The sequence below is a fragment of the Arxiozyma heterogenica genome (genome assembly GCF_036370985.1).
Source record: "Arxiozyma heterogenica strain weizmannii chromosome Unknown scaffold_21, whole genome shotgun sequence".
NCBI lineage: Eukaryota > Fungi > Ascomycota > Saccharomycetes > Saccharomycetales > Saccharomycetaceae > Arxiozyma > Arxiozyma heterogenica.
Window position 1 is genome coordinate 98,519 of NW_027042674.1, and position 20,822 is coordinate 119,340.

At 31.3% G+C, this 20,822-nt stretch overlaps 5 protein-coding genes and 2 non-coding genes across 7 annotated transcripts; 3 read left to right on the forward strand and 4 right to left on the reverse strand.

The window, feature by feature from the left end:
• Positions 1 to 409: 409 nt before the first annotated feature.
• On the forward strand, positions 410 to 6,145 carry STT4 (1-phosphatidylinositol 4-kinase STT4; the record flags this gene model as incomplete). Its single annotated transcript, XM_064859079.1, has 1 exon — positions 410 to 6,145. The coding sequence occupies one exon, from the start codon at positions 410 to 412 to the stop codon at positions 6,143 to 6,145; it is 5,736 nt and encodes a 1,911-aa protein (XP_064713888.1).
• Positions 6,146 to 6,495: 350 nt separating this feature from the next.
• MET17 (bifunctional cysteine synthase/O-acetylhomoserine aminocarboxypropyltransferase MET17) lies at positions 6,496 to 7,833 on the reverse strand (the record flags this gene model as incomplete). The annotated part of the gene is made up of 1 exon (XM_064859080.1): positions 6,496 to 7,833. One exon carries the CDS (start codon positions 7,831 to 7,833, stop codon positions 6,496 to 6,498), a length of 1,338 nt encoding a protein of 445 aa, XP_064713889.1.
• Positions 7,834 to 9,797: 1,964 nt separating this feature from the next.
• On the reverse strand, positions 9,798 to 9,895 carry PWA37_002517. Its single transcript has one exon. It is a non-coding gene; the product is annotated as a tRNA-Leu (tRNA).
• Positions 9,896 to 11,448: 1,553 nt separating this feature from the next.
• TVS1 (Tvs1p) lies at positions 11,449 to 13,164 on the reverse strand (the record flags this gene model as incomplete). The annotated part of the gene is made up of 1 exon (XM_064859081.1): positions 11,449 to 13,164. The coding sequence occupies one exon, from the start codon at positions 13,162 to 13,164 to the stop codon at positions 11,449 to 11,451; it is 1,716 nt and encodes a 571-aa protein (XP_064713890.1).
• Positions 13,165 to 16,111: 2,947 nt separating this feature from the next.
• On the forward strand, positions 16,112 to 16,208 carry PWA37_002519. Its single transcript has one exon. It is a non-coding gene; the product is annotated as a tRNA-Ser (tRNA).
• A 962-nt stretch (positions 16,209 to 17,170) lies between these two features.
• Positions 17,171 to 19,375, forward strand: EGH1 (hydrolase; the record flags this gene model as incomplete). The annotated part of the gene is made up of 1 exon (XM_064859082.1): positions 17,171 to 19,375. One exon carries the CDS (start codon positions 17,171 to 17,173, stop codon positions 19,373 to 19,375), a length of 2,205 nt encoding a protein of 734 aa, XP_064713891.1.
• Positions 19,376 to 19,563: 188 nt separating this feature from the next.
• Positions 19,564 to 20,817, reverse strand: PRI1 (DNA primase subunit PRI1; the record flags this gene model as incomplete). The annotated part of the gene is made up of 1 exon (XM_064859083.1): positions 19,564 to 20,817. The coding sequence occupies one exon, from the start codon at positions 20,815 to 20,817 to the stop codon at positions 19,564 to 19,566; it is 1,254 nt and encodes a 417-aa protein (XP_064713892.1).
• Between the last annotated feature and the right edge of the window lie 5 nt (positions 20,818 to 20,822).

Sequence of the window (20,822 nt, forward strand, 5' to 3'; positions counted from 1 at the left end):
AAAATTAGTTGCAATAATATTAGTAGGTCCTTATAAAGAGGCATAGATAAATAGTCAAAGAGTTTGTTCCTGTTATAGTTAACGTGTGCTTTTTCGTGATGTGGAGTAAGCATATGTTCCTACATATCTACGTGTACATATTTATTTTATTTTATTTGGAATTGTTGTGTCTATAACGTGTTTTCGAACTGAACAGAAAAAAGTATGAGGGAGAAAAGAAAAAAAATAAAAGAGAATAGAAAATGTTGCGCTACCAAGCTTTCTTTGTGGAGCTGTAAACAATATATATTTAGGGTGATAGGAGCAACTCTTATCGAATAGATAGGGTGTTACAAGAAGAATAGCTCTATTATTGATTAAGTAAGATAAGTCTAAGTGAGGGGTCAGTTAGCCTTTTTTGTAGTTACTCATGAGGCTTGGTACTAATAGAAAATTGTCTATTAGAGCAAAGGCTTTACAAAAGTTGACTCAATACTACGTCGAGAAGGATAGTAAAGAAGATGTTTCAAATAATAATTGTCCAGAAAGTCTTAAGGTTTTAATCCAATCCCTTCCTATATCCTACTCAACTGATCCTGCTAAATTGTACACTATTCCTCTTACTTCAAGTGAATGGGAAATTCTTTTGGCCATTAGTTCCGCAATTCCTAAAAGAGTTGAAACTGCTAAATATATCCTATCAACTGTAATTAAAAATTATTTTCTAGATTCACCTATACAAAGAATTTCAGACGTTTTATATGCCAGATTTAAGTTGAATTCCTGGAAGAATCCAAATGAAGTATTAACATTCCACCTAACCAGATATTTGGTTCAGATATGTAACAAGTTCCCTGAACTGGTTCCTGAATGTTCCCAAATGATTGAGAAATATATCTCAAAAGTTAAAAAATTTATTTTATTAAAACAAACAGCCATATTTTCTTTGCTTGGATTTATGTCGTGCTTTATTGATAATTATTCATCTATTGAATTGATTAGTTTTGTTTGGGATAAAATCTATAATCAATTTTTTGACAATAATTATATTAATCAGGTTGACAAATTGTTAATTACTCCAAATTCTTTTACTAATGAAGCAATTGTACAATATTTCGATTCTGGTAAAGAAATTTCTGGTCCATTGTTTTGGAATTTATTAATGAAAATACAGCAGAATTATCTCCAACATGTGTTGGACATGTCATTTGATGATAAAAAACAAAATCTTGGTGAGTTTATACTTTCCCAACAATATGAAATTTATAAGCATCAAGATCAAAAGATTGTTAAATCTGTTTCAAAAGGTAAGTGTGATTCAGAAACTTTTTCTTTAGATTCTAAAACTACAAAATTTTTACAGTCCTTGAATGAGAATAAAGATACGCTTATCTCTATGTGTCATCGTGTGCTTGATTTATGGAGTATGGTGGAGAAAAATCTTGATTTTTCTACTGCAGACAGAGTAAAAAACAGTTTTGATATATTAGCAGGATATTTGAACATTCTTTGTTTGTCTCCATTATTAAGTGATCATAATTTTAAACTGGAGATTGATTTTGTGAGAATTGTGGAAAATTCAATGGATCAATATTTATTATCTGATATAATTACAGACAATTTGATAAAGGCTATTATTAATGCTGGTTCTTTGTTAAACTACTACACAGAAGATTTATCTGAAAAACTTCTTTGTAATTTCCCATTAGTAATTGGGTCCCAATATATTACTCAACAACTGGTAATTGACATTTCTAAAATTTTTTCCATTGGATTGCAACCTTTAAATGAGGACGCCATTGTTACAACAATCTATGCAATTAACAATTTGTTAACTCTATCAGAAGATTTATCTCCTCAATTTTTGAGGGATCGTCAACAGACATTAACTTCAATTAGTTCAATTCCAAAGGTTGATGGCAATTCCCTATTACATAGTTCAACGTCGTTAAGAAAAGTTACTAGTACCTCTAGTCTTTCAAAAATGAAATTATCGAAAAAAGCAAACAGTACAGCTACTGTTCATACTAATTTGTTTAACAATTGTGTTACCACCACCATAACTATTGCTTCTGAGTACAATAATCAAGCTATTACTGCTTTAACAATTTCTATTTTAACACAAAAGGTGACAGTAGTTTCTAAAGAATTAGCTGGTATTATTTTCTCTGCTTTAGCTAAATTAGCACCTTATGTTCAGAAAGCAGAATTTTCAGCTATTCTTAGGTTTTTCAGGATTACAATTAACATGGCTTATAAGTCTAATGATACTGAATTAATTGATGCAGTTTTTAAAGCTCGTGTTATATTGTCCAAAAGGCTCTTGGAAATGAAATATAGTACGGAAATCTACAAACTTTATCTTCTGGATCTATTAGATTCCATAATTTCTAGTGGTGAAGTTGAAAATTCAGAGCATCACAGATCTCATTCAGAGATATCCTACGTTGCTAATCAAATAGCATTACAGTTGGTGCCACTAGCTTCAATGTTACCAAAATGTGGTGAAACACCACTTAATATATCACACGATGAAATACTTACAAATAAATTTAGAAATATGTGGTTTAATATGGTTGTTCACGGTTATTATTATGATTCTGATATTGTTAAACAAAATTATAAACATTTAAAGGTTATTGCCTATAATAGCCCCCCATTGGCATCTGAGTTTCCTATTAATAATAAAGAGATGTCACTAGATATGAATACAATCCTTCGTCGTAAATCATCTACTTCTAATTTGAAAAAACAAAAGCAGGTTGTGTTGGAATATTTAAACGTCAACGCAGTTCAATCTAGATCAATATCCGATTCAAAGGTCATGTTTATTGCAGCTACAGTGTTGATTGAATCTATTAGGTGTGAAACTGGTGTCTGTTCGAAAATTGTTTATTATTTATCTGACCCATGTTTAGTTTCTAGTTCTCTTGGAAAGTCAATTGCATTAATATCGAAAACAATTATTTTCAAGTATGCTAAATTAGCACAAGCATTAATAACACCAGAGTTTAATTCTAAGGCGATTGCTGAACAACTGACTGAAATGTTTCTTTACCTTATTCATAGAAATCATAAGTTGCAAGAGATGGCATTTACATGCTGTAATTTGCTTATTCAAAATATACCATCAGCTCTGTGTCACCATGATTCTTTGTATACATTACTGGATTTAATGACTACTGTTTTTGATAGTATTTTAGATTGTGAGAGAAATAGATTCCAGCCTCATTTTGAATTTACTTTAAAGCACTCTGCTACTAAGGTTTTATTTCCTGCGTCAAAAAATTGGAGAGTTGCAACATTAAAAAAATTGCATAATGCTTCAAAAGAATGGGTTAAATTAATTTTGAATAAAGCTAATCAAGATTCAAAAATTTTACTTCAGTCATACGTCTCTAATATTCAGCAATTTGTTAGATTAAATAACGTTGAGTTTGGTGTTTCTTTTGCTCTGGATATGGCGGGCACGATTCTTGATGTTGACAGGGAATTAAGTACAATCGAATATTCAGGACCTAAGAAGCCTAATACAATTTCTGGTTTCATATCTCAACATTCATGGAGATCGCGATACTTAGCCAACTCTTCTACCACTTTATCAAAAGAAGATTTTGACAAGAAGTTGAAGATGGTGATTCAAAATATTAATGAAACTTTAGAGAAAGGTGATGTTGTTTCAGATCAAATGGTATCTGAATTTTTGGATATGGCTGCGGCTAATTTAGTTTTGGATAGCTATGATATCTCTTCTTTGGTTCATGACGTTGTCTTTATACCATTCGAAGTATTTACATCTACCACCATGAAGATAGCGACAAATGTTTGGCTTGCTATTATTAAAGAAAGACCAGATTTGGCACATGTCTTACTAGCGAATGTTTGTTATTTTTGGATGTTAGGTGTTGATTCCCAAAAGGGTCTTTTTTCTAGAAGTTATGATTTGCAGACCGAAGAATATCAAATGATGGAATATGCACCATATAATAAAAGGGCAATTGATCGTGATGCTAAATTAGCATCAAAAGCTCTTCAACCTCATAGACATATAATAAAGTTTTTTACCTCACATTTCGAAAGTACTATCCTTCAAAGCAAGTTCCTTCTACAAATGTTTACAAGCTTAATTATTCATGGTCTTGAACATGTTACAATGGGTAGTTCACATCCATTTGCAAGATTGATTCGTTTTGAATTATTGCAATTATCTCTGTCTGTTTTAGAACAAAACATTAAGCAAAAGAATAAGGATGTGGAGAAGTTGTGCTGTTTAATTGTGAATTCGGCTTTAAGCTGGTTTTTGGTTCCGCCATCATGGCCTTTTGGTTCCAATGATATGAAAATTAAGGCGGACTTAGCTGTACTTCAGAATTTTTACCGTCGTTTGGTAAACAATTCTTCTATTTTCAAGCAGTATTGTGATGAAGATATTTTATTATTACAATATTTCTTGGCTAGTGAAATTCAACAAATTCAAACATGGTTATTACCTTTAGAGAAAATTAAGGGTGCTAACTCTAACCATCTAACTGATTCGATCATATTATGTGCTTTTAAGAAAGATCCACAACTAGCCTGGAATTTGGTACAAAGATATAAAGGAAATAAAGGGTCGGAATATCTAAGTTCATTAGTGAAAAAATGTCAATTAAAGTGTGTGAGGGTACCGCAATTAGCATCAGTATTTGCTAAGCAAGTTAGAACTATAAAATCAGATGCTCATTATATAATTTATTGGTCTCCAACAAGTCCTCTTAAGTCTGTAGGATTGTTTTTCTCTGAGTATAGTTCAAATTCTTATATTTTGCAGTACAGTGTTTATTCATTAGAATCACATGATGTTAATGTTACTTTCTTTTATGTTCCCCAAATAGTACAAATGTTGAGGTATGATCGGACAGGCTACGTGGAAAAATTGATTATTGACACAGCTAAAATAAGTGTTTTATTTGCACATCAGATTATTTGGAATCTGTTGGCAAATTGTTATAAAGATGATGAGGGTACTATTGAGGATCCAATTAAGCCAACTTTAGATCAAGTTCGTGAAAGAATGATTAAAAGTTTTAGTAATTCACATTTGGAATTTTACAATAGGGAATTTGAATTCTTCAATGAGGTAACGAGTATTTCAGGTAAATTGAAGCCATACATTAAAAAGAGTAAGGCTGAGAAGAAGCAAAAGATTGATGAAGAAATGAGTAAAATTAAAGTGTTACCAGATGTGTATTTACCATCAAATCCAGATGGTGTTGTTGTGGATATCAATAGAACTAGCGGTAAACCATTACAATCACATGCAAAGGCGCCATTTATGGCAACATTTAAGATAAAGAAAAATGTGAAGGATGCAGATACTGGTGAAGTACTTTCTGTTGAAAAATGGCAAGCGGCAATATTTAAAGTTGGTGATGATTGTAGACAAGATGTGTTAGCTTTACAATTGATCTCAATCTTCAAGACTATTTGGAGTAATATTGGTCTAGATGTCTATGTTTTCCCATATCGTGTGACAGCTACAGCTCCAGGTTGTGGTGTTATTGATGTCTTACCTAACTCGATCTCTCGTGATATGTTAGGTAGAGAAGCAGTTAATGGTCTATATGAATATTTCATTACTAAGTTTGGACCTGAAGATAGTATTGATTTTCAAAATGCTAGAAACAATTTTGTTAAATCATTGGCAGGATATAGTATCATTTCATACTTATTACAATTTAAGGATAGACATAATGGTAATATTATGTATGATGATCAAGGTCATTGTTTACATATTGATTTTGGCTTTATTTTTGATATTGTTCCTGGTGGTGTTAAATTTGAGGCGGTTCCATTTAAGTTGACAAAAGAAATGGTTAAAGTTATGGGAGGTTCAAGTGAAACATCTGCGTTCCAAGAATTCGAGGAGTTGTGTATAAAGGGCTATTTAGCTGCTAGATCACATATGAATTTTATTATAGATGGGATTGTTCCGATGTTAGACAGTGGGTTACCATGTTTTAAAGGTGATAAGACGATTAGGAATATAAGATCAAGATTTCAACCTGAGAAGACAGACCATGAGGCAGCATTATTTATGAAGGCATTGATTAAAAAGAGTTTTGAAAGTATATTTACTGTTGGATATGATGAATTTCAAAGAATCACAAATGGTATTCCCTATTGATACGTGTTATAAATATATGAAAAACAAGAGTGATTTATCATGTGTATTTATATATATTTATATGTTTATTATGACGTTATATATTTATTATTTCTCTTATGCCTATTTTTCTTTGATATGATATAATGTATAAGATTAAAAGTTATGTCTATTACATATATGTATATATATATATGGTACTTGTATGGATGCAGATACATATGGAAAGGAGAGCAACAAGAAAAGCAAAACAATAACTACTATATGTGGAGAAAATGTAGTGGAATATATATATATTATTTTGTATTTTTATAAGGTATTATTGTCCTGTTTATTTCTTTTTTCTGTATTCATATCTATCATTTTATAATTTATTCTGGCTTAATACCATTAAAAGTCTTTTCAAAGGCTTGTTCGAAATCAGCGATAATATCATCAATAAATTCGGTACCAACAGAACATCTGATTAAATCTTTGGTAACACCAGAGGCCAATTTAGCCTCATCATCTAATTGTTCGTGGGTAGTGAAATATGGAGCAATGACTAAAGTTTTACTGTCACCAACATTGGCTAAATTGGAGGCCAATTTCAAATGGTCGACAAAGACGGCACCTGACAATTTGAATGGATCAGTCTCTTTATCGGCATTTGGAAGATCTTTGACACCAAATGAAAGTACACCACCGAACCCATTAGATAAATACTTTTTAGCGTTTTCATGATGAGAATGTGATTCAAGACCAGGATAAGAGACCCAGGCGACGTATGGAGATTTTTCTAACCATTTGGCCAATGCAAGGGCGTTTTGACCATGTCTTTCTGCACGTAAAGATAAAGTTTCGATACCTTGTAATAAAAGGAAGGAAGCAAAGGGGCTCATTAAAGGACCAAAATCTCTTAATAACTCGACTCTGACATGAATAATGTATGCAAGGTTACCGTAGGCCTCATTGAAGATAGTACCGTGGTAGCCTTCAGATGGAGTAGAGAATTGTGGGAACTTTTCAGGATAATCCTTCCATGGGAATTTACCAGAATCGATAATCAAACCACCAAGGGTAGTACCATGACCACCGATCCATTTGGTGGCTGAATGTGTGACAATGTCTGCACCATATTTGATTGGTTGACAGAAGAAGCCACCGGCACCAAATGTGTTGTCAACGACTACTGGGATACCATGTTTGTGAGCAACTTCGACGATCTTTTCAAAATCAGGGACGTTGTACTTTGGATTACCAATACTCTCTAAGTAGACACACTTGGTTCTTTTATCAAATAGCTTTTCAAAATCTTCGGGATTATCACCATGGACGAATCTGGTTTCGATACCTAACCTTTTGAAGGATACAGCAAATTGGTTATAAGTACCACCGTATAAGTACGAGGTGGAGACGATGTTGTCACCAGCATGGGCTAGACCTTGAATTGCAAGGGTTTGGGCAGCCTGACCAGAGGCGACGGCGAGAGCAGCAGCACCACCTTCCAATGCAGCGATTCTATTTTCTAGTACTGCGGAAGTTGGGTTTTGGAAACGGGAATAAACGTAACCCGGGACTTTCAAACCGAATAGGCCTGCACCGTGTTCGGAATCCTTAAAGACATAGGATGTTGTAGCGTAGATTGGAACGGCCCTTGGTCTGAAAGCGTGATCAGATGGATCTTCTTGGCCGGCATGCAATTGAATGGTATCAAAATGAGATGGCATGTTGTTGACTATTTGTTTGTTTGTTTTTTTACTACGGTGTTGGATGACTTTCTGTTTGATGTTCTGGGTTATGTATTATTATTACATAAGAAAGGTAGTAACTGTTATACATAATCAGGCTGAAAGAAAATAGAAGAAATCAAAATCGGGTTAGAAATTTGTAGTCTTTTTATATATTAAATGGAGGTTTCACTTTGATTAAAGTTTAAAATCATATATTAAAAAGATAAAAATTCCTCGAGAGGATGCAAATAAGAAAGAATGAAGAAACTATTAGATATTGTTTGTGGGGTAGTGCGTTGAGACTTTAGTCTACCTTACTGTACTCATTCTCCAATAATAGTATGTTCACACATCCTATTTCACAGAAACGAAGACTAGACTGGCTGCTTTTGTTTTAGAACTGTGTATACGAACAAACAAACAAATGAATCAACAAGATGGATGAATAGGTGAATCAGCAGGGACGGTGTGAAACGAGGGAGAAGAATCCTTTCTATCTCTTTCTGTTTCTTTCTGCTTGTCTCTGTTTCTCTCTTGCTTTCAGTCAGATTTAGTCATTAAGTCATTATTTCCACCCACTAAGTAGAAAAATCCGCTGTCGGTTTTCATTGCCCTCCCTCCGTGTATGATTGTCACCACCCCTTTTTTTGGGGACCATTTTAATTTTTTTTTTTGATAGCGGTGTGATTTACACAGTTTTTTGTAACTCTTTTATTCTTTTTTTTTTTTGCGCTTTCTTGCACTCTTTGACTGTGGGTCACATGATTCCACAGTTTGTCTTTATTTTCTTAGTTGCGGCGACTTTGCAAAAAGAAGTGTGGCCTCCTCCACAGTTTGTAGAAGATGTATAGGTGTACAGTTTGTCTTCATTGTTTTGCCCCCTACATTTGTTTGTATTCCTTTAAGATATTAGAAGGTAAGACTCGCAAAGGAACGGAGTCACTAGTATTGTGTCTCACACGATTTTTAACATAAAAAGTATTAGTTGTGGTATGCTTTTTAACTACTGCAAAAGTGATTACTACTCGTCACTTACATATTCCTTCTAAACTTATAACTGTGATACTAATGTTAAGATCAAACCTTATTAAGTGATTCCAATTTGTTGATTTCTAGCTTGTTCCCAAAATAGGTCGTATATTAGCCAACATATGAACGAATTGTATATAAATAGTTGATATACAGGATATATATATATATATATATATATAGGTATATATTATTTTTTTTTCTGTCTGTCTATTAAAGAGTTTTCACCTTCCTCACACTGGCTTCTCAAAATAAATATTACATTTTCTGAACTTATACGCCATAAGCAAGCTTATCTTGGACAATAAATAACGCCTTGCAAGAGATTTTATAAAATTTGTAATAGATAAAAGATCTACTACGAGAGATGTACTCTTCTTAGAATGCAAAATTAGATAAAATGATTCTTGCTTATTGTTTATGTATGATGCATAAATTATAACAGTACAACAAACACTGAACTAGTGTACATATTGTGTAGATATACATATATATATATGTGTGTGTGTTTATATGCAAGAAAAACAAGAACGTCAACTAATCCTTGATTAAAGAGTTTGCAAACTTATTTTTCAAGAGACATCAGGACAGTATATGTCACAAAAACAAGCGATTGTAAAAAAGATAAAATTGTAACATATGAAATCCTGATGTCACTATAAATGATCTTGTGGACGCCTTGGTCGACGACGACGCTTTTGTTTTTCTTGTTTATATAACTATGTTTATCTGTATATCTGTATATATTAGTTTACTCTTTATGTAGAGTATAGTCTATATGTCATATATAGACAACAAATCAAGCTATATCTATCTATTTTAGCGTCTAGAAGAGTGTATTTCCTTGCAATAGGGTTTTCATCTATTACAAAAATTACACAACACCGCCTTTGTATCGCGAAATGTTGCACTCGTACAATGAATGCAAAAAATGAGAGCTGTGGGATTCGAACCCGCGCATCCGAAGATATCAGAATACTAGGCCTTAGAAACCTTAATCTGACGCCTTAAACCACTCGGCCAAACTCCCATTTCCTTGGTATCGTACCCTAGGAATGTTGTATAATGAAGAAGTTATTACCATCAAGATTATATAAGATTCCAAATGAATCCAGAACTATTTACTGTTTTAATAAGCCATACACGTGCTACAACATTAGATGCTGTATAATAAAAAGATTAGTTCCATTAAGATTACATAAGATTTTGGCAAATCTAGAATTTACCTATTGTTTTAATAAGTCCCACGTGTATTACTAATTACCATGATTAGAGAATTGGGGTGCAGTTTCTAATTCACTAGTGTTCCTGAATTAATGTAACAAATTTTAGGGTGAATCAGTCAAGTCATTAATGTACTAATCTGAATAATCGATCGAGCTCCAGAAAATACATAAAAGGACAACGTTTTCTGGAGATAAAAGATCATCATCCATAACTTTTTTTGTAAATAATTTATATATTATATATAAACAGAAATAGAACAACAAGCAAGTAACAAAATAAATAACTTCAAATAAATATATTAGCTCGATATAAGCCGCTCAATATATAAGGCCGTTTTAGTAATTATATTATCGCCTATAGTTGATTACTGTCTCGATTATTTGAATAACTGTTAATATTATTTGCGCTTCCCTGAAATACACAAAAGAATCTGACTATTTTATATTACAACAAGTAATGTAGCCTTTTCTATACTATATTAATTGTACAATTGCATTGTGTAGATATTACAAGTAATCAAAAGATAAGAATAATTATTCTTGGAAAATGAGAGTTTATTACTGACATTTTCATAAGAATTATTTTTAATTAGTTTTTTCTATATATTCTGTGGTGTACGGATGTACCATAATATATGGGAAACCATTTTATTTTTCACTAAATATATCTTTCAGAGATTTGAAAAGAAATGAAAAACTTTAAAAGAAGGTGTGAAATGAATGAGTTTACGCTACATTCAAAATACAAGAAGGATATGTACATATGTAAGTTAAAACAAGGACAAGCTTTTATAACTTGACAATGTTTGCCATTAACATGGACGCCAAGAGCAGTGGTTTTTATATTTAACGTCGTCATGAGTTAATAAATTAGTAACTTGAGGCTCTGGTTTATTAAAAATATACACAAATAAAATCTTTAAATATACACGAATTAATTCTTTGTTATTTTTATTTATTTTTTTCTGAAACACTCTTCTTCATGAAAATATTTATATTATCATTATTTATGATACAAAAAAGTCTTTAATAAGACCAATGAACATATTTTCTATTTTCAAAGATTTATCTAAAGTTATTCTGTATAATATGGAAAACACATATATTATTATGCACCATGCCAATAATTCCTGACTATTGGTAGTATGTTGCTTTTCGTGATTTAATTACATCATTATTACTATTGTTAGCTACATTATTAACGGAGCGCTCTATATATTGTATGAAGATAATAAAAAGAATGTATTGTAATAGCTAAAGAAAACAATGGTTGAGAATAATCAGTATATATTCGGCATTCATTAATAATAAGTGGACAAAAAGAAAAAAAAAACAATATCTTTTTTCAGGTTGATCATCAAATCTTATTATTTTCTCTGGCTAATCTCTGCTTCCACATGTATAAAATCATTAGCCAAGCCATTAAAAGCATGCTTAAACCAACACTTATATTACAAGTGAATAGAGAGGTGAAACCTCTATATTCCATTGCTTCAATAACTTGATCCGTGGATTCCATAAATATAACCCCACCACAAATTAAACAAAATGAGGTAATTAATTCAGTTATAGGTCTTATTGGTTTTTGATTATTTGTTGGTTTCAGATAACATATTAAGTAAGTTAGAAGTCTGAAAAATGAACCATAAGAGAATAACAGTCCCCACTGTGTATGTACTTTTGTTGAAAGGTTTGAGGCTTGCGCATGCTGTGACATTAAGACACCTGTCCAAAAAATTGTTAATGTGGGGAATGGATTTGGAGAATATCCTGGGCTGGCAGCAACAATTTCATTTTCTTCCCCAACTTCTATTTGGTTCTTGAACAACTCTTTGTGTTTTTCAAATCTCCATTTATTTAATTGTATTTCTATCAATACACCACATAGTCCAGTACCAATATACATAAATGCAATGGACACGTGTTGCAAATCTTTGGCTGTCCAAGGTCCACCGGCACCTGCCAGGTGTTCTAAAAACACATTTGTACTTCCATATAGTAAGATTAATCCAGATTCAATGCCTTCCATTGTGATAGTACCTCTTGGAAAGAGAATGTTAGGTGCTGATCCATCGGAAATAAGTTGTTTTTTAGTGAAAATTATTGGGTTCCAAGCCCAACCATATTCCTGACCAATACCACAATACCTACCTAATGAAACAATTCCAAGGATAACAAAAACACCACCTTTAATCCAATGTGCTAGTAGATTAAAAATTCTTTTTTCTTTCCCAAAAAGATTCCCAATGGCCAGTCCAATACAAAAGTCTGCAGTCATAAATAGCAATAGGAGCAAATTGAAAAAATTCACAAAATAATACATAATTTTGATTCCAATCGAAGAATTATCGTTGTCAAAAGTGTGTTTTGATAGATTTGAGTTAGTTCCATGACGTAGGTCAGTAGATCCATTATTGGGTGGTGTTAATGATTCGATATCATGCTCCACGAAATCATCAAAGCTATGATCATTATCCTTATGGGTAGTTAGAGCAGTTGTATTCAAATGTAAATCATCTAACGCAATATATTCATTTTTGAGATTAGAAATGATTAGATTAGATCTTGTAAGTACGAAAGAAAAGATATAATGGATAGTAACGCAAATAAATAATAAAGTGAAAACTTTAAAATAAATGTTATGTGGATACCAAATATCTGAATTGGGGAAAGTGGCTACATATACAGATAAAGATATAAATGATATTATAAACAAAAGTTGATTTAAAGTTAAAAACGAAATATAGTATTTCACATTATTTTTATTATTATTATTATACACTAGGCATATTGGGTATATTAATAAAAGGCATAACATTAATGTAGATACATGGCATTGTAAAGCCTTAGGTTTTCCTAAATCAGTTGTGAAAAAAGTGGTAGTGTTATAATTTTCCCAATAGAGTCTTTCAGCAGGAGTCAAACTAGGTCTTTGTAAGATTGGTAAACCGTGTAGATGTTTAGGTGCAAAGGGAATTGGTGTAATATTTGCTAAATCAGTAGTAACAGCAGCCTGAAGAGCTGTTTCCGTATCCATGTTCATGTCCATGTCCGTATTCACATTCATATTCATTCTTGATAGCTGATAATTATTGTTGTCACTGTATCAATCTTATATTCCCTCTATTGACATTTTATATCAATTGAGAGAAACTATCCTAAAATCTTCTTCTCAATGCAATAAGATATAGAAATTGAAGTCACTTTAAACCAAACCAAAAAGAAAAGAAAAGAAAAAGAAAAGAAAAAAAGGGGGGAAGGGAAGAAAAAAGGTTTCAAAGCAACATTTCGACCTAGCAATAATCAGCCTTCTCCATTCCCTCTCTCTTCCTTCATCTCTTTCATGTATCTTTAAGTTCTTTTGGTTACATTTGTGGAAACAATCTCATATAAGCTAAAAGAGTCCGTCAATGGTAACATAGAAAGGGAACTTGAAAGCTTGTATTATATTAAACTTTTTCTCTTTGTTTGACTGACATCTTTTTATGGTCAATGACTATTTCTTTTGGACCTTGCATTAAAAGTGACACAATTTCGATTTCAAAGTCGTCTGATCCTTAACAAAAAGGGCAAACTTTGTCTGGTAAACAGTTTTGAAATAACCCTAATTTGTTTGCAAACCCCACAGTGAAAAATTCAGTTTTTATTTGAAAAATATGGCTGCTATGGCAGACCCTTAACAAAAAACGAAAAACAAAAAAAAGAATAAAAACGAAACCGAAAACAGATAATTGGGGAAGAAGTATAGAAATTGTTAATTTAGCGGTTCTGATAATAGAGCTGAATAAATAATAATGGGACAAATCGCATATTATAAAGTGTATACAAAGTAAGTACTACCACCCTTAAAAAGGTTCATAACTGGTCATTGTTTTTTTTGTTTTTGTTAACAATCATTTCTTATATTTGTAGCAAAAACAAGAAAATATTTTTCACCCTATTAGGACAGAGCTTTGAACAAATAGATAATGTTTTTAACTGAATTTTAAAGGATTTTGTTTAAACCCTAGTTTACCAGTAAAAGAAAAAAAGAAAAAGAATATCTCATTGGACTATTTGTTTGGGCCAATGTTTTTCCTTAATATTGAGCCAACTACTTGCAAACTGGAACTCTGAATAAAATTCAAAGGGTTTGGCAAGTGGTGAAATTATTCAATTATCTTTTTTTTTTTTTTCACGGTGGCAAAGGAATATTAATTGGTCATAGATATTATACTTTGTAAAGGACTATACATATATATATTTCATGAAACCTTAACTATCTGCAATTCGAAAAATTTTTTTTCATTTTTTACTTTACTTTAAGGCTTTATAAGATATATTAGATGAAACATTCACTAGAGTTTATGGATCCTTGAATGTTTTTTTTCTTGATAGTAAAATAAGTTAAAAATATAATAAATGGACAATATTGATACCCATAATCAAGATCATTTGCACAATGAAAAAAATATGTTTATTGATTATCGAAAAAAATTTCATCATACACGCCAAAGTTTCTAGTAATTTTAAATTACTTGACGATCGTAATTGACTTGCAAGGAATTAAGGTGATAGAAATATAGATAATACATATATTTATATATATATATATTTAGTGAAAAGCGTACGTTAAAATATTGACTTTCTGTTTGAGATCTGATATAAACTTATTTTTTTTTACCTATGGATATATCATGCAAGGATATCGGTCAAATTTTAAAACCTAAAAGAAAAAAAAATTAATTTGGTAAGATTTATTAATTTATCTATTTTGCTTTAATAATCACTCTGTATTTCATTTTTATATATTATTCTTTATATATAAAATAAATAAGATATATCTTCATAAAAAAAAACTAATATACTATTGAAATATAAATATCTAATTTTATCTAATATTGTTAACTTAAAAATGTTTGTTGTTATTAAGTACGTAAATATCTATTTTTTATCAATTAGTTGTAGGAAGATTGTCGAAATCAAATGTTCTGGAATTAATAGATAGATTAATTAGATTTTAGCAAGTATGAATTGCTAACAAAATGTGGAGAATGTATCGTTTACATATCAGTAGATGTAAACAAACCTTATCAACAATTTGGTACCATACGTAAATGAGATGTACCAGATATGAAAATATATAAAGCCAATACTTTTTTCATATCGTATTTCTTCCCTTGTTCATCTTTCATAAATCATCACCTATATATTATATATAAATAAAAAGAAACAAAAAACTTAATCATAGATTTGTACTTTACATATATTAATATAACATTGAGAATGTATGCTACTTATCCAATAACTAAAGGCGTTAATTTTTAACAGGGCTGATGGAAAATAATATAAATATTATAATATTTTAAATGAGTTTTTTCACTAGCAAAAAATGTGTTTATTTTTTTTACCTTTTTTGTTCATTACGACATTGGAGTTGTAACAAAAAATTCTTATTTTCTAAATTTTTGGTAAAATCTTTTGAAAAATAAGAAAAATCATAAAAAAACCATCAAAAAAAAGAAAAAAAATTACAAACTCTAGATATTTTACAAAAATAAGAGTGAACCAATAACATTTTATTCAAATCATAACTACTATAAACTATTACTGTTGGAAAATGAGAGTTTATTACTGTCATTTTCATAAGAATTATTTTTAATTAGTTTTTCTATATATTATGTGGTGTACAGATGTACATAATATCAGGAAAACATTTTAATTGTCACCAAATATGTCTTTCGAAGATTTGAAAAGAAATGAAAAACTTTAAAAGAAAACTTAAAGTAAATAAAAGAATGTATACTGAATACACTATATAATAAATATGTACATGTATTTAGTATAAAAACAAAAACAAGTATCTATAACTTAATGATGTCTATCATTACCATGGACGCAGAAGGCTCCAAATTCCAACATTATTTATATATGGTGGAATAGCCATAGAAAATACATTCCTTTTTTTTTGAATCATTATCTAAAATTCTATTTATCTAACAACAACATATATTCTTGTAATTAGTATAAGTTAGTTTATTGGCACTATGGCCGAGTGGTTAAGGCGAGAGACTCGAATTGTGTGGTTTGGTGATCTCTTGGGCTCTGCCCGCGCTGGTTCAAATCCTGCTGGTGTCGTTATCTTTTTTGGAACAAAATTTGCAATTGTACGAAATAGTAAATAAAATACAAAAGTTTTTTTTTTTAACGTTCTTGGAGTTAAACGATTATCATGGGAAAAAAGAAAAAAGAATATATTTTTATAGGGGTTTCGTATCACTTTACAATGCTTTTGCTGAGATTCTTTATCTGCGATTAGGGCCTGTTGATTCAGAAGAAATAAAGTAGTTGTTGAAAGGGACCCTCAATCTTTCAGAGCTTCGTAATAAAATATCTATATTATATATTATATATTATATACTGTGAGAAAAGTTGGTGTTCAACATCCCCCAGCAATAATCTCATCACAAATGAGCTGATTATTGGAATATTTATCATGGAAAAACTTATTCACAATCAGTGTTACCTCGAAAATGCGTAATTTTGTTGAGGCTAGGGTTGAAAATCTTTTCTGACTTAACCAAGTAGAGTAAACACAAGAAAACATTAGGGCTTTAGTATTTGTTTCATATTTATACAGAGTCGTATACATAGATAAAGAAATATCAATTGTCATTATTTTACTGTGACATAAGCCATATTATACACCTGTATATCTGAAACACTACATTTGGAGAGCATCTGAAAGTGTTAGGCACATATTTCAATTTAATTAGATTGTTGAATCGATCATCTTGATATGCCGAGAGTGTAATATAACAAAATTATGTATATGGAATTAAAACGGAAATCAACAAAATTTACTCGTTTATAACTTTCTTTGATCACTTCGTTAAATATTATTGATTAACATCCTATCATTCTATGAACTATACATTTAAAGTATAATCAAAATGGAGGAAAACTCAATTAACTTGCACTTGAATTTAACCAACTTTGTTTTTATTTATGGTTATAAAACTTAACATTGGAAATAAAAAAAGAAAAAAGATTTATAAGAACAAAGAAGAATCAAACCTTAGTGTTACTGTCCATGTTGAATGCTACCCAAAATTTGTATTTCTTCACAAGGTGAGTTTGTCGATGAGAATGGTAATTTAGTACAGTTGCGAGGAGTCAATTTTGACCCTACAGTAAAATTTCCCTCTAATCCAAACTATCCGACTTATTTACCTATAAATTTTAACCAACAGAATCAAGAATCAGTCAGTTTCATCAATCATCCTGTTCCTATTACAGAAGTTAAACCTCATATCTTTCGCCTAAAATCGTTAGGATTCAACTGTCTTAGGGTCCCCTTCACTTGGGAATCTATGGAACATGACGGTCCCGGAAAATACGATTTTGAATATATGGATTACTTAATTACTTTGCTTAAGACTATTCACATGATCGACAATGGAATGTACATATATTTGGATCCACACCAAGATGTATGGTCTAGATTCACTGGTGGCTCGGGGGCACCACTCTGGACGCTTTATGCTGCAGGGTTTCAACCAAACAGGTTTTACGATACATCTGCTGTACTGTTACATAGTGATTATGCAAGAGAGTCTAATGACAGTAAAAAAATTTTGCCCATGTTATGGACTACCAATTATTACAGGTTAGCATGTCAGACAATGTTTACATTGTTTTTTGGTGGTAAAACATTCGCACCTAAATGCGTTATTAATGGGGTCAATATTCAAGATTATTTGCAAGATAAATTTATTGACACTGTTATAACGTTTTATTCTCGCTGTCTTGAAACAGCACCTTGTTTATTCACGGATAATTGTATTATTGGATTGGAATCAATGAATGAACCCAATAGCGGATACATTGGCATGGAGAATCTTGGAAAACTTTCTTCAGATAGACACTTAAAATTGGGAACCACACCTACTGCACTGCAAAGCTTTTTACTAGGAGAAGGTGTTGATTGTGCAGTTGAATACTACAGATTGAAACTGTTAGGACCAATGAAGCAAGGCACCAAGCAAATCAAGACTAATAAATCGAAATGTTGGTTAACTGAAGAGGAGCGGAATGAAGTTGATATTAAGTACAAATGGAAACGAGGTGAAGAATGGTTACCATATCAATGTGTATGGAAACTACATGATGTTTGGACAAGTAATGGCCATTTATTAAAACCAAATTATTTTCATATTAATCCAATAGACAATTCCATTATCGATGAAAGAACATTTATAAACCAATATTTCATGGATTATTATGCCAAATTATATAAAAAATTTAGATCGATTGATAATGACCGTTTTATTTTTATACAACCGCCAGTCTTGAAAGAACCACCAAATATTTTGGGCTCAAAATATTCTGAACTAATTGATGATAAAACTGTTTATGCATGCCATTATTATGATGGATACTCTTTAATGTTTAAAACTTGGAATAAATATTTTAATGTGAATACATACGCTATAATGAGGGGCAAACCTGCCTGTTTCAATATATTGATAGGTGAACAAAATATTCGGAACTCATTTAAGAATCAATTAAAATCGATGAGACAAGAAGTGGCAACTAATATTGGATACAATGTACCGGTCATATTCAGTGAAATTGGTATACCATTTGATATGGATAATAAAAAATCATATTTTATTCAAGATCCAACTAATTGTTATAATTCACAGACAAAGGCCATGGATGCCATAATGTATGCCCTTGAAAGTAATAATCTGTCATTTAACTTATGGTGTTATTGTCATGTTAACACACATGAATACGGAGATCATTGGAATCAAGAAGACTTCTCAATATGGTGTAAAGATGATATAAGTTTGAATCGAAACATGGTTTCAAAGGTACAGTATCCTATGACTCTTAAGAGTGATATTATAAAATTAGATGACAGCACAAATGAATGGATTGAAAAGTTAGGATACTGTTGCCATTCGGTCGAGCGCATCAATCTTGATGGGATACGGCCTTTATCATCTTTGTTAAGACCATTCCCATTGAGAATAAATGGGAATTTTGTTGCAGCCAAGTTTAACCGTGAATCAAAAGAATATTCTTTAAATTTAAAATGTAGTGATAAACAAAAGAAGGACCAAGAATGTGCATTTTTTGCAACATACATTTTTTTGCCTCAATATCATTTTCCAGTTGCTAAAATATCCATTGAAACTAGCTCAGGTTCACTCATATATTATGCCAAATATCAAATATTAAAATGGCACCATGAGATCATGGGAGACCAATATATAAAGATAAAACCTCAAAAATAGATAGATATAATACTTCAAACACTCGCAATGGTGAAATATTTTTCTTTTTTTTTTCATTTCTTTTCTTTACTTTTGTTTATAATATTACAGATGCATTGTTCTATAACAAATCATACATAACTATACTACATTACATATATATGTAGAAAAAAAATTGTGAATATTTATTCATTGTTTTTTTTTTTATTTTATTCTGATTTAATTTCTTCTGAATCTAACTTCCTCTTCTTATTAAATTCATTATTAAATTGAGTTACATGATTTTGGAAGTAATCAATGAAAGGTTGTAAAGATTTTGGCGGTTGACCATTGGAATTATTAAATTCTTCCTGAATGGTGACCAATTTTGGTGCTTTATCAGGAGTAAAACTGCTGGAATTAATAGGAACACAAATGTTCCCTGTAGCTGGATGTACACAAAATGGTGCTTTTAAAAGATGGATCAGTTGCCTTGTGACTTCAATATCTAATTTTGGGTATAAAATCAACATAACAATATCTTCTTTCCATTGTTTCAGTCTAAACATAAATTCCTTACGTCTTTGATTATTATTAAATTTCAAATTAGAAGCAAAATCATCTATATCATTCCATTTATCAAGACTAGATCTATTAGGTTGTTCATTCATCCAAAACTTTGTCAGGGCGTCGACCAAAATCTTGTCACCTATATTGGGTAAAAGAGTCCTTATTGCGTTATTATTATCTCTCCAGGGATCTTGTTCAATCAAAATAAAATCCATGAAGTAAGGTTTTAACATATCCAAAGAACGGCTCAAATGTGGGTGGTAGGGTCTTTTTAGATTTAATCTTTTCGATAACGACCTATCCTTAATAACATTTAAGTAGTCTAGAATATTTCTACGCTGTATGTCAGTAAGACCCATTGCACGTTGATCATTACACCAGCAGTGAGCACCACGCCTACCAGAGAAGACCCACAAATAATCATGAAACGCAAAATCTTCAGATAGTGCAACATTAATAACATCCATGGCTAAAATGATAAACTTCCAGCATTTATGACATACCTGAGCCCCTTGGCAACAAGTACGGAAGGAATCATAGTCATCCATATCGATATCAAACACCAATTCTTTCCTTTGCGGTACCAATTCAGATTTCATTAGTATCTCCCTATCCTTTGGTGGTTTATTATAGATTGCACCAATTTCAAATCTATCTGGATTAAATTTGCAAATCATTTCTTTAAACTCTCTTAAAGTAGAGATAGAGTTGTAACGTTTATAGGCACCTGAACGAAAAGCCATGGCAAATTCTCTTGTTCTGATACAATTATCATTTTCGGCTCCCTCTTGACCAGATTCTATACCACCATTATCATCATTAGGATTTTTCCTATTCAGCCAGGAAAACACAGCAGGAAAGGGGTAACAATTTTGGTAATAATGCTCCATATCAGCGGCACTAGGTAGAGACATGATTG